At 45.2% G+C, this 23,575-nt stretch overlaps 1 protein-coding gene across 3 annotated transcripts in view; it reads left to right on the forward strand.

Moving 5' to 3' along the window:
• Positions 1-23,575, forward strand: part of IRF2 (interferon regulatory factor 2) — an 84,070-nt gene that overhangs the window by 25,414 nt on the left and 35,081 nt on the right. For all 3 annotated transcript variants that reach the window (XM_070364395.1, XM_005903153.3, XM_070364394.1), the window contains exon 2: positions 16,724-16,819. In XM_070364395.1, the coding sequence (XP_070220496.1) occupies positions 16,733-16,819 (87 nt within the window). In that variant the 5' untranslated portion in view covers positions 16,724-16,732. The remainder of the gene's footprint in view (positions 1-16,723; positions 16,820-23,575) is intronic.

Raw genomic sequence — 23,575 nt, forward strand, 5'->3', positions numbered from 1 at the left:
TCTAAATCTAGCATCTATTTAGTCGCTCAGTCGTGTCTGACTCTTTACAACCCCATGGACTGTAGCCCCCCATACTCTTCTGCCCGTGGGATTCTCCAGGCAAGAATGCTGGAGTGGGTTGCCATTTCCTTCTGCAGGGAATCTTCCAGACCCAGGGATCAAACCCTAGTCTCTTTCACTGCAAGCAGATTCTTTACTGCCTGAGTCACCAGGGAAGCCCCAGATCTAAATAACTTCAATCAAGTATGAGTTCAATTAAATATGAATTCAGATGTTTGACTGGAGATAACTCTTGGATGCTGAAGTCTGAGAGGCTTCTCAAATATGCAGGCTGGCTTTTGGGGTCATCTGTTCATTTCCCACATACCCTTTACTTAAAATGTGTGTACCGTCTTCCCTGGAAAATGAAGCTTCAGGGTTCCCTGTTCAGATCGTTGTTGCTTGATTGTGTAGCCCCTCATGGGTGGACAGATAAGGTGATCGATGCTCATACTTTATACAGTCATGGTACCCATGGATTAAGAAAAAACTACCAGCCGTTTAGTTTAAGTACCTCAGGAGGAATTGGCTAGAGTTTGTTATATTTGCAGAAATGCTGTTGCTTCCCACTCTGGACAGTAAATCACTGGCATGTTTGGCTGTCTTCTTTTTTGCCAAGTCTTTTTCTTTGCAGCTAATTTCAGTCTTAAAAGTTGCAAAAATACTTACAAAGAATTTTCCTATTTTCCCAACCTCTGGAGAGAAACTTGCCAACCTGAAGTTCCAGCACTCCTGAATCCTTGAATGTATCTATCCTGCAAACAAGGATGACCTCTCCACGTGACCATCAGATTCAGGAAATGGGCACGAGAACTTTCTAACCCACAGATCCCGTTCAGATTTGCTAGTTGTCTCAATAATGTCCCTCGTAGCAAAAAAAGAAAAATCCTGTCCAGGTTCAGGGGTCATGCTTTTGCCGTCTTTCCTAAGCGTCCGTGAACTTGAGATTTTTGATGACTACTAGCCAGTTATCTTACCCAGCATCTGTCAGTGTGAGTTTGTTGGCGGTTTCCTCACGATTAAATTCAGAAGATGCATTTTCTGCAAGAATATCTCGGACGTGATGCTCTGTTCTTTTTGCCTCTTCTCCGGTGGTGTATGTCTTTGACTTGTTCCTTTATTAGTGATATGCATTCGATCATTTGAGTAAGGAGATTATCTGTCAGCCTTCTGCACTGTAAAGTTACTTTTTCCCCTTTGTAATACAGAATATTTTGTGGGAGGTACTTTGAGACTGTATAAGTGTCCTTTTCTCATCAACCTTTCACCCACTGGTTTGAACTTGTGTCATGACTGAGTAATTACTACTTGGATTGCTGCCAAACGGCAATCTAGTTCCATCATCTTTCCACAATCGTTAGTTGGCACTGTACTTTGCAGAAAAGCTTTCTCTTCTTCCTATTAAGTTTTTTGTAGATCCCTATTTCATTCAATGGGGTATAACACAATTTTATCATTATTTCAGTGCTCCAGTTGTCTCAGATTTGGCCAGTGGGAGCCCTTTCAAGTTGGCTACTATATTTTTTCGATGTGCTCCCAGTGTTCTTTGATCATTTCCTTTCTTTCCAAGAAAGAAAGGAATTTTCTGTTTCCTTCCAAGATGGTTCAAGCTCATTTTCAGCTTTCCCTGATTTAGCCCTGGAATCAGCCATTTTCCCAAGAAGCCTCAATGCCCTGCCCAGTTGTGGTGGGGCCATCTCTGGTCTCCACCTTGCCCAGGGATTGCCATGCTGTCCCAGGGTCCAAGTGGCAGTCAGACCTCCTCTGGTAATGCCCTGCATCTTGGCCACCATCCTTGGTAAGTAAGGACAGCGCTAGGCCCGGCAGAGATCATAGTCACTTGTTCAGACATTCCCAGTCAAATGTATTAGCTGAGTCAGACAAGATTGCTTATCTTTAGTGTCCAGATATTTATCAGAAGCTGTCATATCAACAAAAACAAAATGAGCCTTGTGGTAATAGTCGAATCTGCATTGGTCAGGGGAAGCTTTTTTGGAAGGGTAGATTTAAAACCCGCCCCTGAATTCCCAGAGAGAAGTGAGCTGGTATGTAGAGTGTGGAGGACCCACAGGGCGCTGAGAGACTGAAGCTGTTTGGAGTTTGTGGGCTGGGGTGTTGGCACGCTTTAGAGGTCCTGAACCTAGAAGTGAAGGGGAAGCAGAAGGCCTCATGGGCAAGTGATTGCTCTTCACGCACGCTGACGGCTGTGGAAATTGACAAATACCCACAATGCCTAGCACTTCCGTGGTTTTCGGTACCTTACAAAAGTGTTCCTGTGAAATCAACTCTGCGATGGTGGAGCAGTGGCTTCTATGGGGTTTGTCTGCGTTCCGGAAATAGTTCCCTGGGTTAATCAGTAACCGGCAGGGCAGGGCAGGGCGCGCTTTCCTCGCTTCCTGCTTTCATCAGACCCCTCCAGGTCCCAGGTGGCCCGTGCTCAGGCCAGGGACCCTGCTTTACGGCAGAGGCAGAAACTAAAATGAAACCACTGGAAAATACACCCAGTGATTCAAGTTTGGAAAAAAAAAAAAAGATTCTTTCCTGTTGCTTCTTAAAGAAGGGATGGAGGTGTAAAGGGGTGGAGAGTGGAAAAATATTTTTATTTTGGAGTATGGGAGTGGGGAAATGCTGTTTTCCTTACAAATTACAAAAATAAAGCCGGGCTGGACAGGATATGCAGCAGTCCCTGTTGCTGATTTCCACCAGCCAGGAAGGTACTAAAAGGGGCAGGAAGTGTGACTTGAAGGGGGTGGAGCTGGGTAATGAGGCTCCGATGCTTTCTACTCATCAGGTCAGGCAAGTGCAGCCTGACCAGAGCTCCAGGCCAGCAAGGGCTCCCTGGGCGGGCGCTGGGTCGAACTGGGAGGCACTGGGATCTCAATGCCTCTTTATGTGGTTCCCAGTTTGGCCTCATAGTCCACAGGCTAAGTGAGGGCCTAAGACGCCTTCTGTTTATTTATTTATTTTTAATTTTTCAATTTACTTTTTCATTGGAGTGTAATTGCTTTACAATGTTGTGTTAGTTTCTGCTGTAAAAACAACATGAATCAGTTATATATGTACATATATCCTTTCTTCTTGAACCAGCCTCCCACTCACCCCCCGACCCCCCATCTCAGGCCTCTAGGTCATCACAGAGCATCGAGCTGAGCTCCCTGTGCTATGTAAGCAGCTTCCTACTAGCTCGCTGGCTCTACACACGGTGGTTCATACATGTCAGTGCTATTCTTCTGTTTAAATCGGAGCTCTCCCACCTTCTGTGAGTGTGGACAAGTTGCTTGACCTTACGTGCCTCAGTTGCTTCATCTATCAAATGGGCATTTTAGTAGCAACTGCTTTCTAAGGTTGCTGTGAATCAAGTGAAATAATGCCCCTGACCAGCTTAGAACCTGCCAAACACTTAATCCTCATTAGCTACTGTTGGGATTGCTGCTGTGTGGCGTGGGATACTCGGGGCAAGCCCTGTGTTCAAGGGCTCACAGGTCTAGGCCGAGGTAAGGATGACTCACAGAAGCTCACCGCTTACCAGCAGGGCTGCCTCCCCAAAGATGGTTCCGCTTGCAGAGGGTGAGTCAGGCCTTTTCAAACCAACCCGACTGAAAATTGAGAGTAACAGTGTCTCAGTGTCAGGTGGATAACCTGCCTTAGCAGGAAACCCACAGGGCTGTCTCTTGCAGACACTTTGTTTTTTTCCTGGCACCGGACCACTCACAGGGACTTGGAAAGACTAGAGCTGGCCTTGAAACTGTGTGTCGTCTTTGGGAACAAATGGTTCTCCCTTCACACCAGGCACATCCCAGGTGTTCAGTGACCACTTACAGCCAGTGGTTACCTTGTTAGACTGTTTGGATACTGTTTGCTTTTGTCCCTTAGTGACTCTTTGTGACCCGGTGGAGTATAGCCAGTCAGGCTCTCCTGTCCATAGGATTTCCCAGGCAAGAATACTAGAGTGGGTTGCCGTTTCCTACTCCAGGGGATCTTTCTGACCCAGGGATGTCTCCTGCATTGCAGGAGAATTCTTTACTTCTGAGCTACCAGGGAAGCCCCAGGACATTGGTACCACTTGTTTTACAGATGAAAAATGTGGGTCACCATCACACGGAAGTCACAGGACTGAGATCTGACCCTGACCTGTCCACTTAGAACATGTGCATTACCGCTGGAGGGGGCTGGTGTATGTTTATTGGCTACCTTCTGGGTACAAGGTGCAATGCTAGATGTTTCAGATAGTTCTACATGTTAACATGTGTAGCAATGTTAGCAGAAGTTTGTCTCAGTGGAGTAAGGCAAAATGCAGCGATGACTGTAAGACAGCATAGGTACATGATAGAGGCAGCGCGTGTTATGGATTTAAGGGCAGTTTTGAATTCGCCAGTGTGGGCTTTGTGGAGATGGCATTTGAACAATCTGTAAAGGGCTGCCTGACTATTACCAGGCAAGACTTCTCCTGGGCTCTGGCGTCACATATCTAATTGCCTATCTGGCATCTCTTGGGATATCCCAAAGATACCTTAAATTCAATAGACATGAAACCAATCTCAGTATTTTTCCTCTCTCTCTCTCAAGTAGAAGTATAGCTGATTTACAATATTGTGTTACTTTCAGGTGTACTGTATAGCGATTCAGTTATACATATACACATAGTTATATATACATAGATATGTACATATTAAGTCTTTTCTATTATAGCTTATTACAAGATACTGAGTATAGTTCCCTGTGCTATATAGGAAATCCTCGTTGTTTATTTTATATACAGGAATGTGTATCTGTTAAGCCCAAACTCCTAATCTATTTATCCCCACCCCCGCAACTGACTTTTCCCCTTTGGTAAGTTTGTTTTCCTCATCCGTATGTCTATTTCTGTTTTGTAAATAAGTTCATTTGTATCATTTCATTTTAGATCCCACACATTAGTGCTATCATATGATATTTGTCTCTCTCTGACTTACTTCGCCTAGAATGGTCATCTCTAGGCCCTGGGCAGCATCACGGATGAACCCAGAGATGATCACACTAAGTATTTCTCCTCTTAAACCTTCCACATTCTCTGTTGCAGAGTGACATTACCACCCACTTGGTCTGAAGAAGGACAAAAGGAGGTCACAGAGCAGTCTGAAGAGGGAAGGGAGTCAGACATTCAGAAAGAAGAGTGGTGCCCTCTGTTTTTCTCTCTGGGGTGGGGGGCAAAATCATTTGCTGGGATCAATGAGTGTGGAAGTGAGGGTAGAAAAATCTGAAAGTGCTCCCATGGAGAATGAGAAACGCTGATGGAGAAGGAACAACAAAAAAGACAGAGACTGTTTGAAAGCTCTGGTGAAGTGATAAACCATAAATCTATAATGGTATTACTATTATGATGACTGGGTACCATTCGGCCAGGGGCTTCCTAGAAGGCTCAGTGGTAAAGAATCCGCCTGCCAAGCAGGAGATGTGAGTTCGATCCCTGGGTCAGGAAGTTCCCCTGGAGGAAGAAACGGCAACCCACTCCAGTATTCTTGCCTGGAGAATCTCAGGGACAGAGGAGCCTGGCAGGCTGTAGTCCATGGAGTCTCAAAAGAGTCTGACACGACTTAGCGACTAAACAGCAACTATTCAGCCCAGTCCTGAATTTTTGCCACGTGAGCAAACAAGAAGAGGGAGGCAGTGAGACCTGTCTGCAGTGAAGTGGTTGGGAGCTGTGTCTGGGAAGGAGTGGGCCCCGAGAGTGGACATTCTTGGGAGACGGAGCAGGGATGTGGAGCGTGGCGGGCGGAGGTGGACCCTCTCGTTGGGGAGCGCACATCTGCACAGACGTGACCTGTGTGTGGCGTGGATGTTGAAGGCTTCCTCCCTGGGTGGAGACCTTCTGTTCTCTTTTGGCTACATTGAGAACTGTTTTGTAGAATGACCGTTGGCTCACCTGCAGTACTGAAAACCAGAGATATTTTGGTGTGTTTCGAGCACATGTGTGGAGGCCGTAAGTCAATTTCTCTGTCAGCTTATGGTTGTGATTCAGAGGTTAAATCGCCCTGTTTCAGGTGCCAGCGTAGTTTGTGGTCAGAAACAGGGAGATTTTTTGTAAAGGAGGTCTGGTAATGTCTTCTAAAAGGGTATAGAAAACATCCCTAATAAGAAATTTGTAGGTGTGCAGTGGTGAATATGCAAAACGGTAGTTTGGATAATTCTCAGTATGGGAAACTGGCTCTGCGGTACTTAGAGGTATTTAGACTTTTAATTTCATATGCAGTTGTATTCCATTGATGAGGAAATCTATTCACCTTTGGCCTCCCAGTTTTCCCATGACTCAGTTGTTTAGTAACCATATGAAATCTGAAAGGCCGTTGGCTAATGATTCTAAGTATATGTATTACTACATACACTTACCTGCATAAAAAGTATCCTAGGATAATAAAAAATAACTGATTCTTGACTCACAGACTTAGAAAATGAACTTATTGTTGCCGTGGTGGGTGGGTAGGGGGGTGGGGGGAAGGGATAGTTAGGGAGTTTGGGATGGACAGGTATACACTGCTCTATTTAAAATAGATAACCAGCAAGGACCTACTGTATAATGCATGAAACTCTGCTCAGTGTTATGTGGCAGCCTGGATAGGAGGGGAATTTAGGGGAGCATGCTATGCTATGCTATGCTAAGTCACTTCAGTCGTGTCCGACTCTGTGTGACCCCATAGACGGCAGCCCACCATACATATATATGTGCATATGACTGAGTCCCTGACAGTCCCTGAAACTGTCTTAGTACTGTTAATCGGCTATACCTCAATACAAAATAAAAAATTTAAGAAATAAATAACTGATTCTTAAGTTCTGGAGATTCTTATTCAGTAGTTCTAGGATGCGGCCAGAGAATCTTTTTTTTTTTTTTTGATTCTCTGGATAATTGCACATACAGGTTGGGGTGCTGCTATAGGTGAAGAGAAAGTATGGCAAAGTATAACTGTGTGTTATTAGCATTGGTATCTCATTCTACGTAAGGCCTTGAACCAGTGTGATGAGGATAAAGATGATGATGATAACAGTCATGGTGATGGTGATTTTTAATTTTCAATTCCAACTTCCTCTAAGTTCACATAATTTTGAACTGAAATTCTTATTTTTTTTCAAAAGGTACATAAAAGTCAATATGAGGAGCATAGGATGTCATGTAAGAGGAACTTACATTTTGGGAAGGACTACTGTATATCCAGGAGAAATCACCACTAAAAATTGCTATATTATATTCCTACGAGTGTATCCCCACTCGTGTGTTTTCCCTTTCCTCACAGCCACCATCCTCAACAGAGCAGTAGCTCTGGCCACTGGCTTCCTTGCCTTCGTGTGTGGAGTGGTGCTTGGTTCATGACGAAACATAGCCATTCAGGACTTTTCAGTAACCCTGCAAACAAGCCCAGTGTCTAGTGGGGCATTTGAGAGCCTCCAGCAAGACCTGGATTCAAATCTTGGTTCCCAGATTCAAATCTGGGGGCTTGGATGACTTGGACACTTTTTTAATGTACCTTTGTAAGCTAGGCTTTCCCTCATCTCTAAAATGGGGATAGTAATACTTAACTGACAAGGGCGATTGTGAGGGTTTGCGATGAATATATTAATATGCGAACTATCCAGTCTGTGCTTCTTAACACTGGCTGACTCTTATGAAGCTGCCCCATGTTGATACGTGAATCAGTTGCTCTGTCCACATCAGCAAAGGGGCCCTTCTTAGTTCTGCTTTGGCCATAAACACCAGCGCTTACCTTGCCTGACTTGGCTTGCAGTCTTCTGTCTACGTAAGTGATCCCGCCCTACCCTGTAAACTCTTTCTCTACCATAAAGCTTTCGCTTAGGAACCCATCTAATAATGATTTATGAACGAGTTCACCTAGTTGGCATTTAATCACCCACTGCCTTCTGATCTCTATTGCAGTCTTTTGTTATGATAATTATAGTATTATTAGGTTGCTTTATGTAATTTATGTCTCATGCCCCCAGTTAATTTACTAATTCCTCGAGGGTAGTGATCATGTCTTACACATCTTTGAATTCTCCTCAGCACTTAGCACACAGTTCCTTGTAATAATGTGTGTTGAATAAATATTTGGTGGTACCCTGGATGAATGGATATCGCAGACAGTACATCCATAGGGGGAGAGGGTCCAGTGGTTAGAACTGTGAGAGAGGGTTAATGGGTGAAAACGGACTCGAGTTGGCTTTTGTCGGGAGGGTGACATTTATGTCCGGCTGGCACGTGGCTTTGTGAGGAGAAGCCGCAGCCTGCACAGGCATATTTAAAACAAATGATGCAGCTGCAGAAGCAATGGGGCAGGGCACCACTGTGATTGGCTTCTGTGACACAGCCTCCAAGTTAAGCCCTGTGCTTATCAGCAACTTCGCTCCCAGGCTTTTGCCTGCCCTCTTACCATGCTGTGACCCACCGTCTGTGATGCTGTAACTGGGAACTGATGTTTGGCGGGGCTGCTGGTGGAAGATCTTTAGGTTTGCCTCTAAGTGAACATGCCTTTATTTCCTCTTCATCCTGAAGGAAATTTTCACTGTATTTAACATTTAAAAAGAGCAATTATTTTCTTTGGGTGCTTTTTAAAATTTATTTTAACTTAATTGTTTTGGTCCCGACACACAGCATGCGGGGATCCTAATTCCCCAGCCAGGGACTGAACCCGCACCCCACGCAGTGGAAATGCAGAGTCCCAACCATTGGACCGCCAGGGAAGTCCTACTTCAGGAGCTTTAAAGGCATCTTTTCCATCATCTTGTGTTCCATGGTTTCTGCTGAGTAGTCACTATAAGGCTTCTGGGTTTTGTGTTTTTTGAAGATCATGAGCTTTTTTTTTCTTCTTTAAGAACCTGTTTTTCTTCCGCTGATTTTAAGATTTTTCTCTATGTTTTGGTTTTCATCAAAGGTACTACATTATTCCTAGGTGTGGCTTTATTTATAGTAGTCAGTTTGGGATCTGTAGTGAGTATAAGAGAATCCCAGGGATGGCAGAGCCTGGTGGGCTGCTATCTACGGGGTCACACAGAGTCGGGGTCACACACTGAAGTGACTTAGCAGCAGCAGCAGTGAGTATAAATTTGTGGTTAGATGGTAATTGATCACTGTCTCTTGAAATATTGCTTCTGCCTCATTCTTCTCTCTTATCTTTGTAGAACTTCCAACTACCAATATTTAGATCTTTTGGGCTTCCCTCATAGCTCTGAAATCATCTACCTGCAATGCAGGGGACCCAGGTTTGATTCCTGGGTTGGGAAGATCCTCTGGAGAAGGAAATGGCAACCCACTCCACTATTCTTGCCTGGAGAATCCCATGGACAGAATCCCACGGACAGAGGAGCCTGGTAGGCTACATATAGTCCATGGCGTCACAAAAGAGTCAGACACAACTTAGCTACTAAACCACCAGAACTTTTTAGGTCTAAAGTACAATCTATCAGTGCTATGGATTTTTGATCCTTTATTACGCATATCCCATTCTTTTGTCTCAGTGCTTTATTCGTGTCTGTTTTATCTTCTGGTTCACATTTTTCCCCCAGTGATGTCTAATGTGTTGGTAAACTCATCCACTGAATTCTTACTTTGAAATGATCAGTAGTTATCCTTTAGTGTAGAATTTCCAGTTTTACAGTGTTCAGTTCTCTGAAAAAATTTTCCGTCTTGTCTTTTATTTCCTGTGTTAAGCATACTTGTTTAAAGGCTATGTCTGGAAACATTGGTGTCTGTGTATCCATTAGTTCTGTCTAAAGTCTGCGTATGTGTCCCTATTAGTCCGTTTCTATTGTTTACTACTTTCCTTGGTTTTCTATTTTGTTGTCTTCCATCCTCGGATTCCTAGCTGTATTGATTGAATGCTGGCCGTTGTATCTGAAAAGTCCCAGATAGAATATAAATCTTAGGATAATGTTATCTTTCCTCAAGATATGTTTTGAGGTGACTTCAGGTAGTTCCAGATCATTTCAATTTGATCAAGGCTTGAGATTAATCAAAAAGCCAGGCTTTAGTGTTTGAGGCTAGTCTATTTCCATTTCGTTTTACACCTTACACGACTTTCGTGTTTGGGAGTGGGGAGTTCCCAGGACTCCCTTTGCCTAGCTGGCTCCTGACTTCAGTTCTTATGCCCCTGGTCACTGGAAGTGTCCATAGCCCTGCTCATCTTCGAAGGCCTGCAGCTTCCTCTCTGGGTTCAGCAGTTGCTTCTAGGCTTGGAGAAGAGCAGCCCCAAATATCAGGCTTACCTTCCTGCATTCCTTCCTTCCCCCAGATCTTGCCTCCTAATTCTTTACCACCTTGTTAGTTCTCTGATGTTTCTAACTGTATTTTGAAAAACACGCTTTGTTCAGGTTTCCTAGTATTTCACTAGGGGAGTTAGGTCTGAATTACCTACCATGCCATTACCAGAAGCAACCCCCCTCTCTCAGCCCAGAGTTTTATTCTCTAAATCCAGCAAGGACATTAGAAGTCTCTGGTACTGAACATTAACATGATTTAAGTGGTGTTTTAGGATGATTAACATGTCAGTGGTATGCAAATCAGAGAGGGGTTGGGAAAGTCTCTGTAAGTAGAACAGTTAAAAGACCATCTGAGTGTTTTCTGCAGCAAGAGGAAGGCAGATGTTAGGGTTTCTGAGCCCGGGCATTGCAGACAGACTTGAACGAGAGTCTGGGTTCCCAGGCAGTTCCCCAACCTATCCCCTCATCTGAAATATGGGTGATAAAGTCCCTACCTTCTGGGGTTGAAGAGAAGTGAGAAGCTCCCAGAAAACCCTGGTTTCCATGGCTAGCATCTAGTAAGTGCTTAGTAAGTGGCCTACTATTCTAAGAGCCAAACCGCAGTTATTTAGGTTAAAATTCAAGATCTCGGTTAATGGCACTAATCAGGACCAGAGTCAGCATTGTCAGCCTCATGGGGGGCGTGAGTTTGTTCCTTGAAACACAGCGGACAGCTCTTGTGCCTTCATGTAGCAGTCCTGGTGCCTGTAATATTCTAAATACTTGCCGTGCACTGAATTGATTTATAATCAATGCCATGGTTTCAAAGATGATCCCAACCCCAAATCTCAAAGATGTTAGGATAGCTGATTTTTCAAAGTCAAGCTTGAGGGTAGATGCATCATATTTTAGGTTTGAAAGTGTAGTCACTCAGTCGTGTCCGTCTCTTTTGCGACCCTGTGGACTGTAGCCCGTCAGGCTCCTCTGTCCATGGAATTCTCCAGGTGAGAATACTGGAGTGGGTAGCCATTCCCTTTACCAGGGGATCTTCCCGACCCAGGGATCAAACCTGGGTCTCCTGTATTACAGGCAGATTCTTTACCATCTAAGCCATCAGGGAAGCCCATGTTTAGGTTTATAGAAGCATAAAATTTAAGTTTTTCACATTTAACGCACTGTGTACAGGAAATGAAGCTTACAAAAAAAGTTAAATCAGAGTATGAGCCTTTATGTTATAAAAGGATTCCTAGAGTCACAGATAACCTTGAAATTATCTTTGTGAAACTCCTCCTTTTTCTAGATGATTAAAGTGTCCACCGGAGAGATTGAGTGACTGACCCAGGGACGCACAGTAGTTAACAAAGTCAGAACTGGAACACAAAGTCCAAGTTCCTGATGTATTTCGGTCCTCTTGGCAAAAATAGCACCTCTTTGTCTTCCCTGTCGAGTTCCCTGACTTTTTCAACTCTGTTCAGGTTTCCTGTGGCTTGAGTGTTTCTGCCCAAGGGAAACGTGCATCAGAGAAGGAAGACCCAGCTAGCTCCTTGAATTTCACCGATGGAAGCTGGAAAGCACGTGCCTCGTAGGCCTGTGCTAGATCAACGTTGAGTTCCACCTTCCCTTCCTTTCACAGATGCAAACCCAGCCTCTGATAGTCATGAGAAATCTATGTCAAATGGCGACCTTTTTATTCTCGATCATGTGGCAAGACCACTGGTAATTCATTACCTGTTTAGTGTGTGGGAGGGGGAGCCAGGCTCTAAAATCGAATAAGAAAGAGGAAGTGCTTCCGTGTAAAAGGGTTAGCTTTCATTGTGTATCATCGGGGATGTCCTAGCTGTTAAAACACACACACGCACACACACACACACACACACAACACCATGGAACCTGAAGTAAGTGAAGCACTTGATAATAGAGTTTTCCCTACTCTGATCAGATCCTTGCTGTATTTGCTTTTCCTAAAAATCTGCTTATAATTTATGACAGTCCTGACTAAAGATTTAGAACAGTTTCTATATGTGGGATTTCCATAGAGTTTGGCTAGGTGAGCGGTAAACGTTGAGGTTTGGCTGAGCTGCATCCTTGTTAGAAAGACGTATGTAAATGGACTGGGTCAACAGATAGATGACGCCGCAGAACACAACGCACAGAGACTAGTGGAGGGGGGCTGTCTGCCGGGACGACCAGACTTTGTAGCAAGAAGAACCAAGTGAGTCTGGAGCCTTGCTCTTCAGAGTGTGATCCAGTGACCTGTGAGCTTGTTAGAAATTGAGAATCCCAGGGCTCACCTAGACCTCCTGAATTGAGATTTGTGTGTATGTTAACGTTGGTGGAACCCTGGTCTAGGTTTTATAATCAGCTCTTACCTTTACTGTTCACAACACTGATAATATCATTGGTTGGTATAAATCTCTAGTTTTCTCTTCACTCTTGGGATGATGACCAAAATCCTAAGCATGGTTTTGCAGGCCTGTGGGGTCAACCTGCCTCTGACATCACCATGTTGCTGACTGCCTTCTGCAGCTGGTCCTCCTGCCCTCGGGGTCTTTGCACTGTCTGCTGTCCCATCTTCTTTAACTGTAGACAGAGCAGGAGACCTGTCACCTGACTCAGAGCATCTTCTGCATTAAGTTTCCTAGGGTGGCCATAACAAAGTACCACAAACTGTGTGACTTCAACAGGAATCTATTCTCTTACAGTTCTGAAAGCTGGAAGCCCCAGGTTAAAGTGTTTGTAGGGCTGTTCTCCCTCTTAAACCTCCAGGGGAGGGTCGTTCCTGGCCTCGTCCAGTTTCTGGTGGTTGCACGCAGTCCTTGGCTTGTGGCTGCATCATTCCAGTCTCTGCCTCTGTCCTCACATGGCTATCTTCCCCCTGTGACTGTGTCTGCACGTGGGCTTCTCTGTGTGTGTGTGTATGTATGCTCAGTGACTCAGTTGTGTCTGACTCTATGTGAGTCCCTATAGGCTGTGTGGCTTCCCTGGTGGCTCAGAGGGTAAAGCGTCTGCCTGCAATGCAGGAGACCTGAGTTCAATCCCTGAGTCAGGAAGATCTCCTGGAGAAGGAAATGGCAACCCACTCCAGTACTCTTGCCTGGAAAATCCCATGGACAGAGAAGCCCGGTAGACTACAGTCCATGGGATCACAAAGAGTCGGGACACGACTGAGCTACTTCACTTCACTTCATAGGCTGTGTAGCCCACCAGGCTCCTCTGTCCATGGTATTCTCCAGGCAAGAATACTAGAGTGGGCTGCCATTTCCTCCTCCAGGGGATCTTCCTGACCCAGGGATCAAACCCACATCTTCTGCGCCTCCTGCATTGCGGCAGATTGTTCCACAGAGCCACCTGGGAAGCTGCCTCTATCTGTCTGTGTCTGCATTTCCCTCTTCTCCAGAGGCATTAGGTTCCTGTGAGCCTCTGATCACATTTTCATCAACTCATTGATATGTAATCTTGTTTTACATGCTTCTGTTTTAAAGACTCCATATTTATTACATCTTGTAGACAACAAGCAGTAACTCGTGCCTGAAGGAAGTTTATCTCACACACATATTTTCTCTAAAAGTCACGTCACAGCCTTCTTGCACTTAGAGATGGTTGACAGCGTTTCAGACAGCCCACTCTGGGGGCCATTTTAAATGGCAAAATCACCAACAAAAAGGCAGGAAAATGTGAAAAATGTTGCACTGGATAGACTGTGAAAAGGACATGTATTTATAGTGTGAGAGCTGAAATAAGAAGGCAGGATGTCACCGGTTTGACCTTAGTTGGGAGCGTGTGGACCGGCTGACTCAGGATTTCCACGTCTCTGGGCATGTCTGTGAAGGGCCAGGGAACACCCCAAAGATCAATTTGGGTGATAGAAATACTTAGTGAGTAGGTACGTTTGCAAATATGAAATCCTCGAATAATGAAGATTGATTGTATTTCCCCACACAGGCTTTAAAGATACAAAGTTTTTTGCCTTATTTCAGGTGACCATTTTTTCCTAAATGGGTTGTTTGTAAAAAAAAAAAAAAAAAAAAAAAAAAAAAAAAAAAAAATAGGGGAGGAACATGTTATAAATTACAGATGGAAAGCAGGGGCATATTTCCGTGTTGCTGAGCTAAGGTAGGGCTGCAGAGGTTCCTGGGCCACAGCGGTTCTGCTTTCATCTTATCCCTTCAGAAGAGCTGTCACCTTATATCCATGCCTCCTCGCCCCTCTCTACTGCCCAGACCTCTGTGTCTTGAGATCTTTTTAAGAAGGAGGATCTGCAGGGTCAGCTGGGCAGAGCCTTCGCTATGCTTGGTCACCCAGTGGATCTAATGTGGACAGCTTTACCCCATGCTTCCAGAACTCTCTCCTTATCATTCTGTACACAGGAGGCACCCTGGGCTGTGGGAATTGTCTTGTCCCCTGTCTCCTGCTAGACCAGGAATCCCTAGGTGGCAGGGACCATCTCCTTCCTTCCTGTTCCTGGAGCATCACTCTTGATACATGGCCTGTGAATGGAGGAGTGAGTGATCGGAACAGCTTGAGACCCATTCAGAGCAGCCATGTGAGGCTCCCTGTGGCTCTTCCACGTCCTTTTGGGGTGTCCCTGTGGTTCCTCTTATTCCTGAAGCCACCAGATGAGTGGACAGGGCCAGCCTGCCGTGGTGACCCCATATTGGCTGACCTTCAGAACTGGTCCTTGTATTGCACCTCTCTTGGAGGGCACGGCTGCATTTAGGTTTTGTAGGATTATCCAAAGACCTATGAGAGCTGGAGTTCCTGCTCTCAGTGAAGTTACTCTTTGGAAAGAGGAGAGGGTGGGCACAGCTGAGAAGTTTCCGTTTAAAAAGGTAAGAGTTAGTAAGAATAAACACAACCTTAGAATAGCTGCCCTATAGCAATGTTTGATTTTCTGATGAGCAGTACAAGATCGTGGGCATTGTGGGACGTGGAGGAGGAGGGATTCTTGCATCTGGCATGTCTGGGAGGCCTTGTGGGGAGGAGGGCGGAGATTGGATCTTGGAGAATGGCTCAGGATTGGCGAGGCTGGGAAAGAGGAGCAAGGAGGAGGCGGTGTCTGTGACAGGGAGTGGGTCAGAAGTAGGGAAAAGGTCCGAGGGAAAGGCAAGGGCTAGCCTTAATTCTAGAGTCAAAATAGGCTTTACGGGCAGAGTGCAGCTCCAGGTGGCTCATAGTGATGCTTGCCCTCTGGTGTAAGCTGTGGGCTGGGCACAGAGGAGACAGGAAGTCCTTTGCGAGCTGGAAGAGAGCGTTACTGAGACTGTGATCATCCTAGCCCAAAGTCATCGGAGCAGAATATCCAGAGCTCATTTCTGGAGGAGAAAATGAGCCAAGGATAGATGAGGCAGCCAAGGGTTGAAAAGAGCGTCGTGTCCTACCATCCATGATGTCCTGTGGAATTGGAGACTTGGTCGCCATTGTCTCTGCTTTTGGATCGAATGCAGACTTGTGTGTAAATAGGCTGAAGATGAATGAGTGATCCCACTCTGGGTATATTTAGGTGGGCAAGGGATAGACTGTGTAGAAATGCATCTGGAAGGAGGGGGGAGGGGTGTTTTGTGGGCTGGTGGAGGAAAGGTGACCCCAGGTCAGAGGGGGCCGGTGGCAGTGAAGAAGGATCCTTGAGGGAGCACTCTGAATAAGAGATGCTTTCACATAAAAGTGATGCTGAAGCCAGGAGACAGACTACATTAGGAGGGGATGGCTAATTGGTGAAAGACCTTGAAACCAAATGAACCTGATACCTTAAGAGCTTGCCCAAACATGCCCGTGTTGGGATTTCGAAGCTTGTCAATAACTCAGATATCCCAAAGGAATGGCTGTGTCCACCCTTGGCTCTTAAATAAAAGATGATGCCAAAGGGTACTTGTAAAACACTGGTCCTCTGGGTACCTGATACACTGAAGGTATCTGCCGTAAACACAGCCGGGTTGGGAGGGGGTAAAACCCAGCTTAGGGTTTCCCAGGTGGTACAGTGGTAGAGAATCTGCCTGCTGATGCCAGAAACACAGGAAATGCAAGTTTGATCCCTGGTTAGGAAGATCCCCTGGAGAAGGGAATGGCAACCCACTGCAGTATTCTTACCTGGATAATCCCATGGACAGAGGATCCTGGCAGGCTACTTCCATAGGGTCACAAAAAGTTGGCTGCAACTGAGCACGCATGCGCAAAACCCAGCGTTAGGTATCCGAGCCCTCTGACTGGCTGCGTTTTTTTCATCATGGGCCCCTCTTAGCTGAGAGCCGGCGTGGCCCTCACGCACCATCGCCCCACGGAGACAGCCCCTCGGGAATGAGTGGGGCAGGATGCTCCAAGGAAAAGCCCCTAATATGCTCTCATAGCCCCCAGCCCCTGGGTACACATAAGCTATGCAATTTTGAGAAAGAGGAGTATACAGTTGGTCAGGCATGGTGTCAGACTTCACCTGCGGACATGACAGTGAGCAGCAGAAATGTCTGATGTTGTGTTTGCTCTTCTGCAGAAAGACACCATGCCGGTGGAAAGGATGCGTATGCGCCCGTGGCTGGAAGAACAGATCAACTCAAATATGATACCAGGGCTGAAGTGGCTTAGCAAGGTAAGTGTGTGCGTGTGTGTATGTGTATGTGTGTATGTGAGTGTGTGTGTGTGTCTGTGACAGAGAGATCCCTACTAAAAGCAGCTGCGTGTGGACTGCCCCAAGTAAAATTGTTCTTTGTGTTCAAAATAGTATGCTTATTTATTACAAAAACCAACCAAGCAAAAGTGATTATGAAAATATCAAAGAATCATAAAAAAGAAGATTTATCATCACTTCAGACTGTAGCCTCAACCCTGAGTTAAGGCTCTGGTCTCATGGATGACTGTTGTGGGAAGCATCTGGCTGTATTTCTATTCAGTGCTTCTTACCCTTCTCCATCTCTGAATATTCTTTCTTGCTTCTCCTGGTTTTCTAGGGTTGGAGGACATGGAAAGTCTAGGGCTTTCTATTGGGAAAGGAGCATATTGATTTTCTTTTCAGTATTCTCTACATAAAGACAACTTTCGTTTTTGTCTTAAAAAACTTATTTTACTTTTATTATGAAACCCTGTTTGTGGGCCTACCTGTCCGAAGAAAGCAGTATTCTGTCATTTACAACCCCCTCCCACATACGTACATAAATACTTTCTTACTTTTATCAACCTCAAAACCCTCAGTTTAGTTGATCCTGACTCTTAGGAAGCCATTGGATGTAAACATAAAGAACACCTGGAAACATTCAGTTATAATCTAGAAAAGCAATGACTACAGCATACTTTCTTTAAGACAGCCCAAGAGAGATTTCTCTCCCACTACTAGGAGTATTACGGTTCTTCTGAGCAAGTGTCTTTTTCCTCCTCTACCTCCCCGTGTTTTTAATCTTAAGGACACGATGAATAATTTAGCAGGTCAGGCTTTACCTTTGCATCACATGCCAGAGCTGACAGCCAGATTGTGGCTACTCCTAACAAGTGTACAAAATACTGTTCAGCCTAATTTTTGTATGAATATTGCTCCTTACTTCATTTTTATCTTTGCAGATATCTCTCAATCTTATTTCTTTTTTTCTTCCTCCTCGTTTACCTATTTTTTCATTTATTTTAAATGTAATGGTGTATTATATTTGAATGTATCTATTTAAATAAGTCCCTTCTGAAACAAGATGGCATAGAAGTAAACAGAAATATTTTAAGTAAAGCATGTGCTCATTTCAAATGACCTGTCCTATATTCTAAGGTCTTAGGGTAAACGATATATTTTTCCAGCCTTGCTGTGTCTGTAGTATTTTAGGTTTGTATCCTGGAGGGGCTTTGTAGTTAGCCTCTTCCAAAGAAACAAGTCATCAGTTCAGTTCAGTCGCTCAGTCGTGTCCGACTCTTTGCGACCCCAGACTACAGCACGCCAGGCCTCCCTGTCCACTCCCAGAGCAGGTCTGGTCCATCGAGTCGGTAATGCCATCCAATCATCTTATCCTCTGTCATCCCCTTCTCCTCCCGCCCTCAATCTTTCCCAGCATCAGGGTCTTTTCAAGTGAGTCAATTCTTCCCATCAGGTGGCCAAAGCATTGGAGTTTCAGCTTCAGCATCAGTCTTTCCAGTGAATATTTAAGACTGATTTCCTTTAGGATGGACTGGTTGGATCTCCTTGCAGTCCAAGGGACTCTCAAGAGTCTTCTCCAACACCACAGTTCAAAAGCATTAGTTCTTCAGCGCTCAGCTTTCTTTATAGTCCAACTCTCACATCCATACATGACTACTGGAAAAACCATAGCTTTGACTAGACAGACCTTTGTTGGCAAAGTAGTGTCTCTGCTTTTTAGTAAGCTGTCTAGGTTGGTCATAACTTTTCTTCCCAAGAGCAAGCATCTTTTAATTTCATGGCTGCAGTCACCATCTTCAGTGATTTTGGAACCCCCAAAAATAAAGTCACTGTTTCCACTGTTTCCCTGTCCATTTGCCATGAAGTGATGGGACCAGATGCCATGATCTTAGTTTTCTGAATGTTGAGTTTCAACAAGTCATCAGGTAGAGTTTTTTGTCATATTGCAGACAAGGAAATCAAGGCTCATGGGTTTAGGAGGATTATATCCTGAAGAACTGGTAATATTGCCTATATTGATTTGGGATGTGAAATTAAAGCAGATGTTCCTGATTTCTGAAGAAAGTCAGTTGTTTGCCTTTGCTTTTTCCTTTTCAAAACCCACCCACCCGTTTTGGCTAGCTTGACACAGTGGTGTGCTTCGAACGTCACCACGTCTCCTGCAAGTGGGCTCTTAATACACTGCGGTTTGTTGTTGTCTGTAGTAGGTTGAGTGGTAGCCCCCCTCAAAGATATGTCCACATCCTGACCCCCAGGACCCGTGGTTGTGACCTTATTTAGAGAAAGGATCTTGGCAGATGTAATTAATTTAAAGATGTCGAGAGGAGATCATCCTGGATTACCTGGTGGGCTGATCCAGTGACAAGGGTTCTTATAAGACACAGAAGAGGGACTTCCCTGGCAGTCAAGTGGTTAAGATAATTCACCTTCCAGTTCAAGGGTGGTCAGGGAGCCAAGAGCTCACATGCCTAGCAGCCAAGAAACCAAAACATAGAACAGAAGCAATATTGTAACATATTCAGTGAAGACTTTAAAATAATGGTCTGCATAAAAATTAAAAAAAAAATCTTAAAAAAATAAAGGACACAGACGAGGAGACACCCACAGAGGGGAAGGCCAAGTGGAGAAGGAGGCAGGGACTAGAGTGCTGCAGCCGTAAGTCAAGGGCACCCGGACCTACTGGAAGCTGGAAGAGGCAAGGCAGGATTCTCCTTAGAGCCTTGCTGATGTCTTGATTTTGGAATTCTGGCCTCCACCGAAAAATAATAGGATCCGTTTCTGTGGTGCTAAGCCATTCAGTGGGTGGCAGTTTGTTATGACAGCCCAAGGAAGCGTACACCCCCTCTCAGAGCTACTTCTTCACCTGGGCTGTCCACCAAGATACCTTTTGCTCAAACCCCTGTGTCCTTGTATTTTGGATTTTGTTGTTCAGTCACTAAGTTGCGTCCGACTCTTTTTCAAACCCATGGACTGCAGCACACCAGGCTCCTCTGTCCTCCACTATCTCTGGAGTTTGTTCAAATTCAGGTCCATTGAGTCGGTGAAGCCATCCAACCATCTCATCCTCGGTTGTCCCCTTCTTCTCCTGCCTTCAGTCTTTCCCAGCATCAGGGTCTTTAATGAGGCATCGGCTCTTCACATCAGGTGGCCAAAGGATTGGAGCTTCAGCTTCAGCATCAGTCCTTCCAATGAATTTGTAGGGTTGATTTCCTTCAGGATTGACCGGTTTGATCTCCTTGCAATCCACTGGGCTCTAAAGAGGACCAGAAAGTGAATGGATTCTTCTTGGTGCAGCTGAACACTTAGCGCCCCTCAGGCAGTCCTTCGTGTGGAGCCTTACTCACCTGGCTCTTGGCTCCTGAGTGCCTTCTCTGGTGCAGAAGGACAGGAGACCTCCACCCCCTTGTTCTCTGCTGGGCTGGGCGTGGGCCAGGCTGAAGGACAGAGAGGGGGCAGTGGCTGCAGCAGATGGCACCTCCCAGGACGATGCTGTGCCCGCAGCTCCTGGGCTGCCTGAGGGCCCAATGCAGACGGAAACGCCCTGTGGCTGTAGTCACTGTAGATGTTGGGTGGCCTCGGGGCATTTCCTGTCTGTACCCACACCTCCCCAGAGCATCGGTTTATAGGTTTTCTGCTAACTTAGGCTTGCTGGCGTTCGGCTGTCTGCATAAATATTTCACTCAGACCCACTGTTATTCCCTGCCCATTCATAAGCCCAAGAATCCCTACTTGTATTTTGAGTGGTTTGAGGTCATCCCCAATTCTCTTCTGCTGAAGGCTGTTGTGAGTCTTAGAAAAGCTGTGCCACCCTCGGGGCTTTGTCTTTCCGGGTGCTCACGGGGAGGCACTCCAGGCTGGCCATGTACCAGGGCTGTCTTGACCATTGCTGAGAGCTCAGCGCCAGGCCTGACACCCTGGAGGCTCCAGGTAACATTGTGCTGAGAATGAATGCATGAAGGATGGCTACTTGAAGGGGAGGAACATCGATGACTCTGTATATGTTCTATTAAGATAATTAGACTCAAGAACACTGGGTTGGCAATGGTCACATTGCTCTCAAACGGAGACTCCATCATACCCAGTGCATTCCTAGTGAGAGATAAATAGGTGGCCAATTAATGCCTTAAATTTGTTTCCATCTCCTGCTTCCAATACATGAAGGGGTGGGGAAGTGAATGAAAGTCTGTTGCTCAGTTGTATCCGACTCTTTGCAACCCTGTGGACTGGAGCTCACCAGTCTCCTCTGTCCATGGGATTTCCCAGGCAAGAATACTGGATTGGGTTGCTATTTCCTTCTTCCAGGGATCTTCCTGACCCAGAGATCGAACCTGCATCTCCTGCTTAATAAGCAGATTCTTTGCCACTGAGCCACCAGGGAAGATAGATAGGTGGCTAATTAACGCCTTGAATTTGTTTCCATCTCCTGTTTCCAGGAGGTGGGGGCTGATGGAACAGATGCTCTGGATTCCTCTGGAGGAGCGATAAGGAGGTTTGCACAGCAGCATTGTACCTAGCTCCTGAACGTGGCTGTGGCTTGGGCCAGTTGCTTTTTATTATAAGTATTTGCAAATACACATAGTATGCTTGAATGATCTAACGACTAGAAAGAATAATGTAGCAAATTCCCTTCTAGATTTAAAACTCACATCTAGATTGGACAACTATTAATTGGGAGGTAACTAAAGCAACTCCCTGACTGGGTATATCTGTAAGACCCAAGAATATTTTCTTATGGATTCACGATACCATTACCAATTGGATAATCATAAATTAATCATAATTAGTCATCATTTAAAGTGCCATTACTGCCCTGTTCCTATTCAGAATACCTGACTATTCCTCAGATATCTTTCTAGGATTTATTTGTTCCATCAGAAGCCACAGCAGACCCCTAGGTTGTGTTTGGTTCCTGACTATGAGCAACGCCCGCTCCCTTTTTGCCATCTCTCCATTGGCTTGTTGAAGAGACCAGGTCTGATCTGGATTTGTCCGCATGCTTGATTTTGTGGTTTCCCTGGGCTGTTTCTTGAGGAAGGAAGGAGGCGGCATCCAGGTTCACTGTTCTCATCACTTCGATTGATTCCCACCCTGATTTATGAGGTTCCTGTTTCTCCGCAGAGGTCTGCCTGGACCCAGGCGCCAAGGCCCCCTCCCTGAGCCCTGGAGGTCATCGGGTAATTCCGACCTTTTCCTGCTCTGCACTTTGAAAGCAGGCTTGTACTTGTGTAAATATCAGGCCATCTCAGAACACAGTGAGAAGTCCAAACAAAAATAGCAAGCAACATTGGAACATCTTATAGATATTGGGGGAGTGGAGCAGCCGTGGGAGATAAGAAGGCTGGATTCCGCTTGGAGGTCAAGCTATGTTTGTTCTGCGTTGCTCACAATTATCTCAGATGTTCTCAGCTTGAGCCGGGCTCATCTCTTCTGCCTACAGGTGGGCAGAGGTCTCTACATCTGCTGTTGTGTTCAGTCCTTCCATACCCAGTGTGTATAGCCACCCTGGAAAAATGTCTGTTTAGGTCCCTGGCCCCTTTCAAGGGGATTCATGGTGGGTGATTGCTAGGTTCAGTCATTACTTTCATGGTTGCGTGATTTGGGCATGATTTCTGGGAGACTAGGTTTGGAGGTGTGTGTGTGTGTGTGTTTGTGTGGTGTTGCTGTTGTTGAATCACTAAGTTATGTATGCTTGCACACACACACACAGTTGAAAAGATCTGCCTATAAGAATCAATTTTGTGTCTCGAGATTGATTTCAGATTGTGTCACCCCAGATCTCCTTTGATCTATAAAAAAGTGCAAGAGTCTGATTCTTTAAAGGTCTGTATCTTTAAGCATAAACCTTTAGATTCTGCTTGTGTACTTCAGGAAATACATTCTTTCAGAGATAAATTTATGGGTTTTTTTTTTCCCCCCTGGGAATGTTAAAAACTGCATTGAGTGATTTTGTGCTCTGATATTCGTCTACCATAAAAAATAAAGTTTCACTCAACCCTCTTCAGATCACTGCCCTTTTGAAACTGGCCGACCTGAAACCCCGCCCTCTCTCAGTGGATGATACAGTGTGAACACGGAGGGTTTTATGAAAAACCTCTCACTTTCAGTTCTTCTTTATTGACTACGTTTTATATACATGGAATTTTCCCCTTTAACAGTTCTGGGGAACCCTCAAATGTTCTGACATATTTTTAATTCAGGCTTTGTGGCTGGTTCTGTGGGAGGCATCAAGTCCCTTTTGGGTCGGTGGGGCCCATTTGTATCTTTCATTGTGTGAAACCAAAGAGGTGGGAAATCCCTCCTGACATTTACTTTCCTGCTCCAGTGTATTGTGCAGAGATTTTTCCCCCCCTCCCTAGAAATGATCAGATCTACCTTGAGAGCTTTAAAAAAATACAGTTTTATTGGTCTTTAATCTGCATGGAATCCAAGTCAGCGGATCTGTTGTAGGTCAGGAAATCTAAATGTAAACCCTGGGAGACAACTGGCAGTGTGAGTCAGTGATTGAATATGGGATCACATGACCTAGGTTCTGAGTTTGGATATTTACTAATATTACCGTGAGTTCCTTGAATGGATAATTTAAATCTGTTCCTCAGTTTCCTTAACTGTAAAGCAGAAACAGTAACATATACCCAGCTCCTTCGGGTGTTGCAAGAACCAAAACTGAGACCTTGTGAACATGCAAAGTAAACTGGGTTTCACATAAGTAGTTTTACTATTTTGTTTCCAAAGCAC

The sequence above is a fragment of the Bos mutus genome, chromosome 27 (genome assembly GCF_027580195.1).
Source record: "Bos mutus isolate GX-2022 chromosome 27, NWIPB_WYAK_1.1, whole genome shotgun sequence".
Classification (NCBI taxonomy): domain Eukaryota; kingdom Metazoa; phylum Chordata; class Mammalia; order Artiodactyla; family Bovidae; genus Bos; species Bos mutus.